Genomic DNA, 11,317 nt, shown 5'->3' on the forward strand with positions numbered 1-11,317 from the left:
CTAGTGTTCGTAAACAAACCCCCATGTAAGGTACCTGTTACATGAACAGCTTTACTATTGTACGACGCAATAACTCCGGTTGTAAACTTTATTTTATTAAAAGCTTCACATGAACCATGTAAACGATTCAAATTACGTGTTTGGGTTCAAAATCTCACGGTGCGTACAAATGACATCATTTGAATGAAAGTGCAAGTGAATGTTTCGAATTCTGTGCGTGCGTTTGTCCCATACATTGTCGCACTAGCCGCAGTGCCTCAATCGGTGATTTCGTTTGCAATGCAATATATATAATAAGACATAATGTTTACGTTCATTGATTCACAACCTGTACAAACTGCTGATACATCACATGCACATACACATGGCTTGTTTGTATATACGTTCTTCCTTCCTTCTACAGGCGATGTCATTTTAATGATATTTTGTTTTCTGTGCAATAATATAAACTTCCCTTAATGGACTCTCAAAACTCGAAAAAATTATCTGTCCCATGTATTCGCGATCATATACGAAAATTTTGATAAATATGGAAAATTTCATTGGTATCGAAAAAAGAAGGGCAGCTTCTTCAGCCAAAACGTCGGAGATGAATCACATGGCTATCAAATAAAAGTAGTTAAGGACTTTGGTCATTAATCTGACCAAAGTCCTTAACTACTTTTATAACTGATAGAATTATCAGAGTCAACAATTTTCTAATATGGATTTCTATTTCTAATATGGCCGCCATAAACAACTGACTTTTTTGAACCTTCGCAGCAAATATTTGAGTTTGTTCTGAGATATTTAATGACACGAATCGTTATGATCCTATCAACTACCTTGCTCCCTAAATGAAAAGAAAATTATCTTCTGAAGTATAAATATAAATGTAAAGTTCACCCAACCAGTTACAAGTCCCAAGGAAATCCCTCACTCCTCAACGCGCGCCAACAAAAAAATTACGATAGCTATAAATGTGTAGTAGTATTTGTAAATTATTGTATCATACAGGTTTTTAAAATAAAGTGATACAGTTATGGGAGTCATGCAACTTAACGTGGCACATCGCCTGTTACTCGTCAAGGGGACATCGAAAAGCGCACCAAACTGTGATCATCGACGACGTAACTTCCGGACTTCTACTTCATTGTTGGACTCGGAAGCTCGATGGATCGCTCCCATTCTTTCAGCAGTGAAAGGGTCCTCTGGTACACTTTTACCCTCCTGAGTGCCCCGTCGCATTGCGCTGGCTGGCCGATCGAACGTCTAGTATAAGCCGCGGGTGCGTGCCACCACTCACTTATAAATTGTGTGGAACCCCAGCGACATCACATTACAAATTCGGCGGCTGCACAATACAGCCGTCCGATCAGCGTGTTATAGATCTTTGTGTAGTGCCTATTATAAGTGCAGTGATTTAGTTTTAACAACGTTATCAACGTCCTAAACAAGCTTCCAAAATGAAATTCACGGTAAGTTTGTGTTTTGTGAAGTATTAATCAGGTGCATTCTTTGAAAATGTAGTGTTTTAAATTTCTTCCGGATTCTAAAATAGTAATTTGAAAGTAATACAATTTATCTAAAATAAATATGTTATTGTGTGTATAGACTGTCAGTTATCGTGCTGCTACGTGAAAGAGATTATTAAATTAACAGTGCACTCTATCTAAAATCTAGAAATGATATTAATCAGACAAATTATACTATGCGCACATGGAACATAGGCGCATTTGAAGTAAAAGTGGTAAAAGTGAAAATAAATTTATATGTAGCTTTTAATCTGAACAGTGTCATGCGGGTCGCCATAATCTTGGCATGTAACCGCAACCGTTTCGTTTTTATTAAACTCGTTTTAGTTTTGTTCCTGTTAACTTTGCGCAATGTAATGTTTTTATTATAGGATGTGATTTTATGACTAACTAATAAAACTTATTTTTCTTAATTTCAGGTGGTGTTCGTTACTCTTTTGAGCATATCATGGGCTCTCAAAATAAGACAGCATATGGTAGACCCTAAAGACAAACGGGAAGCGGGTATAGCTTACCCGGCAGCTGGGACATCACATAGCTATCAGGCGCCTTCTTTCGGGCACGAACAGGGCACGAATGCAATCAGTATTGGTGCTGGATACAGTGTCGGCGGAGGAAAACCTACCTACGCCTATGCGCCGAACTCCGGCGCCGGACATCAACTACACGCTGCGGAGGGTCTACAGCCTAGTGGACACAGTACTATCCAACTTGCACCACTAACACTGCAACCATCCCATGGGTTCGTCTCTAATGATCTACAGCAACTTATGAGTCAGCTATCTGAAAGCCTCAATTCTGGAGCACTTAGCCTTTCTCCCTTCCAAGGCGATGCAACTCATGGCGGTCAGGATATATCTCTTCCTCAATTTACTTATGGATCACCTAAACTGCAGCAATATAGTGCTCCCGAACAGTCACTCCAAGTTCAGTCAAGCGTACCTGCTTATGCTGTCGGTACTAAAGGACTAGGTTCATACAGCTCTACCGGGCCTGTGTTGTTTAACCCAGCAGACTCTAACTTCGCCGGAAGCCACAGCCATGTTCTTGGCGGAGGTAGCTCAGGTCCTTCTTTCGCCGATGCTTCTGCTCTAGCTCTTGCCAATTCCGGACATTCTTTGGGTGGGTTGTCACTTGGAGGAACTGGACATGCTTACGGTGGCCTCTCTGGTAATCATGGTCACTCCCTTGGCGGTTCAGGGCATTTAATCAGTGGAGCTTTGGGTGGCTCTGGGCATTCTTTTGGTGGGTCTTTGAAAGGTTTTAACGGCGGTTACGTTCAGCCGGCGAAAGCTTCATTTAAGCCCTCTACATATCTTGGTTCCCAGAGCGACCACGATCTTTCAAGTTTATCCGGAGCTTATGCTGCACCATCATTTGGTTCTCACTCTTTGTCTGGTAGCCATGGTCATAGTCTTTCATTGGGGGGTCACGGAGCTAGTTTCGGAGGATCTCCAGGTAGTTTTGGCAGTGGTTCAAGTAAATTTATATCAGCTTCGTACCTGCCCTCTAAATCCGAAGGTTTTGGATCATCTTTACAAAATGCGGCTTCCTTTTCCGGAAGCCACTCGCCACCAGGTACCACATACGGTTTCCCATCTTCGCATTCTGCAGGACCTTCGGTAGCCGCTCACGCTGCTTCTTCTCATAGTCCTCAATATTACGTGAAATACTCTTCTCCTAACAAATTTGGTGAAGGAAGTTCTTCATACAAAGCTCCAAAGTCAAGCCATAGCTCTCTAAGTTCACATACGTCGAGGCCCAAATACAATTTTAGCCACCGCAGCTCCCATTACGGTTCTCCATCTCATGGATCTGACGTTCACGGAGCCCACAGTGAGACTGTGTATAATACCATAAAATACAGCGAGGAAATTAAACCGAGAGTTCATTAAAGCATCATTATTAAAGTACAAATAATTAGGATGACCGTATGTGTAAATATTAGAAATTGTAATTGTGAAGAATAGTTTTCGAAAACATAGTTTGTTACTTCCTGAATCTTTTGCTGACGTGTATGAAAAGAGGAAGAAAGGCGTAAAAAACTTGGGCATCCCTTGCAGTTTCCATAGATGTACTGCAAATTCAGTACATGTGGTCTAGGCACAGTGTCAGCGAAAGTAGTGCAGTGGGTGGTATTAATTTACGCGTTCAGCTAATTAGTCGTGTGCGGACTGATGGCAACCGTTGCGGGCGCGGCGGTCCGGTCGTTCGACGACAGCAGTAGGTGTACGTGTTTTGGATACTTGCGAGAGTGCTTGCTTTCTTTTCGGCAACTCGTCTGTAATTATGTGGTTTGAATGTTTATAGCATTTTGATCTGTAACTCGTTTCCATACTAGAGAAATTGCCCATTAGTATTGATGTGTCACCGTGAATATCTGTAAATACTATTTTGTATATAAGGAAGCTATTTATTATTTTTAGGTTAATAATAAAGGTAACTGTTGATGTATTTGTAATAAATATTTTTTGTGAGAATATTGCCGTTTTTATACCAAAACCTACACGGACTCTTCTGCATTAATGAGACTTGCATATATGGCGATATATAAGCACATAACAATGACGAAGTAGACAGCGCTTTGTCCCGTAGTCACCATCGTAGAAATAACTTCATGAAAATATATCTCCATTGGTGTAGTACTACAAATTTGTCTATGCTGTTGAAAAAGTACGATTGGTTTTCAAAAACGATAATTATGCTTGAATGGTGCGTCTGTCGCCAACTACATGTATTATGTTGTTAGCACCGCATAATACATACTGCAGTGAATTGCCAATTTCACTTGCAAGAAAGTGTAGAAATTGGAAACGGACAAACTTTACGTTTTGGTTTTAATTTTGTGAGTAAAAATATATTTCACTATTTAATGAATCATAAAATTAACTTACAATATAAATATGTCCTGTATAAAATTGTTATGATGCTTGTTTTTCATTGGGATTTGAGCAAAACGGGTATTTTTGTTTTTACGTTGTATTAAATTTTTTTTAAAAAGTTACCTTTTAAAACATTATTTATTTATTTGGAACAAGATTAAAAACTTTAAATACTAAATAACGAATACAATGTTATTTGCGACATCCTGAGCATTGGAATCAATCCTGTTTTAAATTGACGAATGTAAACATTACTGAGGGTCTATTTGATCAGGTAAGACGTCACTGCAAATTTTATCTCTTGATCTATATGGTTAAGGTAAAATTTTAATTGAATGGTTAAATACGTGTTCTGATACCGATATGTATATGATTGTATTACAACTTGTAAACATAACGGAATTAATCTTATTTTTAAACGGCTAACGTAAAATGTAATTGCAGTAGCCATGAGCGAGGAAATCATCAACCCACTTTTACAACCTACTGCTAAGAAGAGGGTTAAGGCCATGTTCCACCTCACTGGCCCAATTCGTAACATTAAATAATACACTAGAATGAAATATGTTAACACTCCAATCGTCAATTTCCGTAAAACTCGAATAGCTCCGAAATTTGGGGTTTAGAAAATATTACGGTTGTAAAAGTGTGCCAGTTGAAATGAATGCAGGAAATCAAGACGCTTGTCAAATTCAAAAGATTTTTTTTTATCAACAGTTGCTCTACTTTGTGTACCAAGTAGTCCCCCGTACGTAACTTGGTAGTGTTTTGTTTTGTCTGTTTAACTACCGATGAAATTATTCAATAGCTTCACGGTCCAAGGGACACATAGACTTTTGTGCGACGCGCATTCACTTCCGAATTCTGTTATGTAAGTATTAAGCACGAATTTATTCGTACAAGTTCGACGATCTTTGAACGTAATGGGATCAATTAAAGAGAATGTCTCTTAGTCCGTATTTGTTCGGGATTTAGAGATAGTCTTGGAAGCTGCCACACAAAAATATTTTGATATAAGTGTTCTAGTTAACCTTTAACTAGGCGATCGTGCTGCATTTGCTACCATATAGAAGACATCAACGACATAGTACATGCGATTTTAAATTTAGGACATAGTTCTGCCCCTTGAAGGAGTTTGCAATCCTGTTTAACAATATCTTTATTTATTTGATTTTATATTACAAACTACAAGCCCATGTAGTCCATACTGCTGTCCTTCTTTTAAATTTGTACAATACTTGATTTCTGCGGCAATCGCAAGGGGAATTTTGATTCACAATCATAACCTCCAAACCGCTCTAAGAGAACTAAGACCACATAAATTTGTATAATGTACGTCTGAAGAGTTATATAAAAGTATGTAAACATAGATCAGTGAAAGTAAACCCATTAAGGTAACGAGAGCCTTATGTTATCGCATGAAATTCGATTGCCTGTACACGTGTGTATCGACCTTTACGTTATGAAGATGCTATTATAACGAATATACATGGTGTAGAAGAAAGGTGTAGTCATAAGCCAAATGAGAATATATAAAAAATTCGTTTTTTTTATTTTTTATTTAAGACTTAAGTCAAGAGTCTATCTGAAATTTTGTTTTATATCCTAAAATACTAACCTTTTGTTACGTCCTGTATTTAGTATATTTCCTTAACTTGCACATTATATGACAATATTCAACCAAAGGATCCCTTTTTTTTTGTTTTGGTGCCTCTCTAATAAAGTCGGTCAACAAAAAACTGGTATTTCTTTCGGATATAATCTAGCAACTGATCATCAGCGCTCACGAAACAACAGGTTGAATTATTCAATAATCCACGATCGATTTACTCAGAATTTTAATATGGAATTTTTGACATAGATTAAATAATATATAATAAAAAGAACACTATGTATTGTTATTTAAAATACTTGTACATATATATTTTTGATTGTTTGAGGATCTTGCTATATTTGTATTGGGACTTATTAATGTTAATTTTTAAATTTAAAATAAACGATATATAGTATACATACGACCGTGGGTTTCATAAGTCCGTGATTTTGAGAAGAAAAAACTTTGTTTTTTTAATTGAGGTTTAGATTTTTACGTATTTTTTTTTAATTCTATACACCTTGACCAGCGGTATCCTAACTTCTTCAACTCATCAAAATTTTTTGTCAAACTGAAAAATAAGCCTCTGTGTCAGCTATCACTTCCTCATTAGATGAAAATCGATAAAAAAATCAGATGAAAAGTCAAATGGGGCCAAATCTGGTGAATACTGGAGGTGTGGCAAAAGTTCGTATCATAATTTTATTATCATAATTCAACCAGTTTTGATGTTGTGTTTGCTTTTGAGAAACGGAGTACTCGAAAGTTCGATTTCTCCATTTTCAAAAAATATATTGATCTCACCAACTTTTTTATTAATTTTTTCCTTTTTTTTCCGTTAATTTTATAAAAGTAGCATCAGTTGCTTAGTACGGAGTTCTAAATTTAAGAAATAAAAATGAATTCCGAAAAAAGTTTTTATTTAACCTTAAACTCATGCATTTATCAAACTACCCTCGTATACATGTATAAGTCATGTATTTATCAAATATATGTATATATATATATAATATAGAGTAATAAGTCTACCTCTTAAATGAGACATACAAACTGAAGAGTCTCTAGGTGTTTGCATAACAATAATAGCATGATTTCAAGAGTTCTTATAAAAGTACTAGAGTGCACTTGTATCATTAGCTAGTGCCATCACTGGTACAACTGGCGTGGATTGTATTTATTTATATTACCAATATAATACGAATACACTTACAGATGAGTAGAATCGTATTTTATAAACTAAAGTAAGTTTTTCCAAATACTGCTAAGCAGATATGTACTACCAGTACCATGATATAATATGCCCGTATTCACTTTCCAAAATGATAAATTTTGAATTAGTGGTAATTGTAGAATTCCGTCTAATAATAATTTACTGCATCATAATGAGTGTATAATGCAATTGAACAATTAATTACAATTAGGAAGTTAATTATTAAGCAATGAATAAATATCAAACCTATTACTGACCGACGACGGTTGATTAAAAAATTTGTCGAATGTTTCCGGTTTTCTTTTTAATGTAGGTCAGCGCCATCTGTTTATTTTGCAGTGTATTAACTAAAGTGCTGATGTTTCGAACTTCGTATGAAAATTTAATTCTACGCACGTTCTGTTGCTTTACTTTCCACGTTCATTCTGTTAGATGATATTGTAGATCACAAGAGATGGCGCTTGTAGTAGTAGCTATATAATACGTTTTTTTCTCTTTATATAATTAGGAACTTTGAAACGTTTGCATGTAACAATTCCAATGCATATAAATAATAACTTACAAGTCTGAGCTGCGTTACTGGAGAGAAGACTATACGAATAAAAACTACGGCGATTCTTTGGTCTTCAGGTCACTACATTAATAAATTTTTATTAGCATTTTATACGCCATTTGTATGAAATAACTGTTAAAAATGGTTGTTGTTTGTTTAAATTTTTAGGAACTCAATCATATTTAGATAACATAAAATTAAAAACAACGTCATTGTAACGATGCTCGAGAGGGATCATTTTTTAAGCTTCTGCATTAAGTTCATGTAAATCGATACGTAGTTGTTTAAGTTAATATGTTTGCAATTGATATTTTAAACTTTCTGGTGTACTGTCTGCTTAAAGGTAAAACCACAAAAGTAATATTTTCTACAAAAAATCTTCAAATTATGTACCAGTTGCATTGACCTACCATGGGTCAATGACCAGTTGTAAGAAATTCAGCATCTTTCTGCAGATAAAACTCTTATTAAGTTTATAGGTTTTTTGTTATTGAGTTTCACGTGAAGAAAGATAGTGATTTTCTTATCATAGCTATATAAATTACATTTTTTGTGGTAAATGTCACTCATGTGGTTTTACCTTTCAACCGACGATATATTTGCTTTTTATCGAGGTTTTATTTCAAACTTAGTGTTATTTTTTTAATGTAACAACTCTGTATATGACTTTTTTTAAGCATACCTTCAAGATTGATAGAGATTTGAATCCGAAACGTCGCGTTTACAATGCGCGCGTTGATACCATTCAGATATTTCAAGTTTTTGTAATAATGATACAATATATAGCCTATAAATAGTCCCACTGCTGGGCCTGTCTCTTTTTACAATGAGATGGCTTGGACTTATGACACGGGCCCGATACGGATTGGAAACTTCACACATATCATTAAATAGCTTTGCAGATGTGTGCCGGTTTCTTCACGATGTTTTCTTTCACTGAAAAGCTCATGGTAAACAAATTAAATTTCGCACAACAATTCCGAAAAACTGAGAGGTGCAAGCCCGGATTCGAACCCACGCCCTCTGCTTCTAAGGCTGCAACGGTTCATTTCTAGTCGTAGATAAGGAACAAGCTGTTTGACTAGCTTAGTCATCTTATTAACCAAACTAACGGATTAGTCACGCATTTAAGTCGAATTTTTGGCCAACACGACGAATCAGTCCGTGGTCTTTGGTCACGTGGGTGCGTACCTACAGATCTAGCGAAAGTGCCGCAAATCTGCCTGTTTGCGAAAGGCTGGCGAGCTGCATACGAGCATTACGTAGTGCGATCTGTTCGCGTGCCGTACGCGCGTCACATATAATAACGTGTATTTACTTGCACGCATGCAGCACGCGTGCAATAGGTATGTGAGCAGCATGCGCGCAGCGCACATGCAGCGCGTTCGCGGCGCATACGCCAGATCTGTGAGCTTTCGCGGCGGTGACTTGAGGAAAACTGAGCTTAGTTTTATGTCGCCTTAGAGTGAAAACCTTTCATACGCGTTTTCACATACCTAGTTCGTTATTACCGATTTTTGTTGAAGAAAAACTTATAAACTTCTTCCTCAAATATATTATTAAAGTAACATAATATCTGAAAGGAGTAAAATTTAACTAATTGAAATGCTAACTACAAACATTGTTGTGTTTACTTTATTGAAGAATTACATACCAATCACATACGAGGTATTCAGTTTAAGACGACGTTATTAGTAATTGAATCACTTATCTCGGATTCACTTTTTTATAATACCAAGTGACGGACAGGGTAAGTCGTGCGCTTGGTGGTAAGCGACACGCCTATCCATAAGAATAGGCGTGTCGCGCTGTTATCAGTTGCAGTGCCACTCAGAGCTTTAAATCGCAAAGATCTTAGGGATACTGCCACTGCGCCCGTCACCCTGAGGCATAAGCTGACAAGTCCCATGTGCTTGTAATTTCACCAGCACCCTTACCCATCAAAACCGGAACGCAGTAATGCTCACATTACTGCTTGGCTGCAGAAATGGGTAAGTGGCAGTACCTCCCTGTACGAACTCTTTAACAAGGTGCTCTATAATGTTATTAAATTAGTAAACTATCTGGACCACACAGAGAACCTACTAGGTAGAATGTCGCGATTACGATCACCGCAATATTCAAGATTAAAAGGGCAGTCAGTACCTATTACATTATTTAAAGTAAATACATTGCTGTCAACTATATCAACTAATAATTTAGTAACGAGCATTTTTATTTGGACAACTGACAGAGAGTTAGTGATCTAATGCCAATTAGAATAACACTTAAATTGTACAAACACTTATTTATGCAGTCAGTTGCGGTACCTTCTTCCCACGTTGTAATTTGCACGTACCTACATAAGATGAACTCGATGGCGGTGAGTTCCATGGCCACTCAAACTTAGTGAGTGTAATAAGTAGGTGATTTTTGTGAAATTGAATGGATAATATCTGGTTAACGGTATTTAATTCTATAGGTCCACATGTCAAACCAAATCAAATATTTTTAATTCGTAGGTAAACAAATTACTTGAAATTGTCACATCGATTAAAAAAATAAAACTCTTTAACAGATCAAATTCACCTGAGAGTGACTCTTTGCAATAACCAAAAATATTCTTAATCATCACAGGACTATATCGAGTTCTTAGGTTTTCGCGATGAAAATGAAACTGTTTTTCCGGATTTAAATGGCGCATATTTGTTTTTTCGCGATTTAAATGCGGAGAAATACTTTCATTTCTTATTACATGACTAAATAAACATTTTCAATAGTACAGTCAAGAGCACATAAATCTTAACACTTTGGACCGTGGGATCGTTCATATTGCAAGCGCCGTAGAGTTAAATTTAAGTCATGCTTGACCTACTCTTGACTCAGTACCAGTTAGAGTAATTTTTCCTGTAAGGTTGAAAATAATGGCCGTCTTATTTACGATAATAACAATAATAATAAAAACGCACACACTCATCATAGCCCCGCACTAGAGAAACCCTGTGTCGCGGGTGCCGTGGACAAACACATGGACAACCACAAATTACACCCAAACTCACGAGAGAAATAAATGTAGGCCATACAAATATTTCTCCTGGCCCGGGAATCGAACCTTGGACCTCTGCGTGATAGGCCGGCATGGTAACCGTTCGGCCACAGAGGCAGTTAAAACGAGCTTGTCTCTTGTCAGCATAGCAGTAGAGCTCTTTGTAGAAGAGTTCAAACTCAAACTCAAACTCAAAATAATCTTTATTTCATAGGTAAGCATTATTACACTTGAAATCGTCACAATGGTTAAACTCTACCGCTCATTCGTAAGGCAGATTCCCCTGAGAAGAATGAGCAAGAAACTCTAGGGGTTGCTCTTTGTAAATAGCATTTACAATATTTTTTTATTTTTATTTGAAACATCAGAGATCGAGACTACCTCCATGAGCTAAACGGGTTACTACCACGGATTTTTGTCATCCAAGTACGCAGAAGTTGTATAATAACCTTTAGTATAAAGTTTTTGTTTCACTATAGTTTTAAACCTCGAGAAAGGCAAATTTTGTATATCAACCGGAATCTTGTTATAGAAGCTTA

The 11,317-nt window shown here is 36.7% G+C and overlaps 1 protein-coding gene across 1 annotated transcript; it reads left to right on the forward strand.

The window, feature by feature from the left end:
- The first annotated feature begins 1,279 nt into the window (after positions 1-1,279).
- LOC113238157 (hornerin-like) lies at positions 1,280-3,560 on the forward strand. The gene is made up of 2 exons (XM_026474911.1): positions 1,280-1,457; positions 1,934-3,560. Exons 1-2 carry the CDS (start codon positions 1,446-1,448, stop codon positions 3,407-3,409), a joined length of 1,488 nt encoding a protein of 495 aa, XP_026330696.1. The 5' UTR covers positions 1,280-1,445; the 3' UTR covers positions 3,410-3,560.
- The last annotated feature ends 7,757 nt before the right edge of the window (positions 3,561-11,317 follow it).

This window comes from Hyposmocoma kahamanoa, unplaced genomic scaffold (assembly GCF_003589595.1).
Source record: "Hyposmocoma kahamanoa isolate Upper Pololo Valley unplaced genomic scaffold, ASM358959v1 95, whole genome shotgun sequence".
Lineage (NCBI taxonomy): Eukaryota > Metazoa > Arthropoda > Insecta > Lepidoptera > Cosmopterigidae > Hyposmocoma > Hyposmocoma kahamanoa.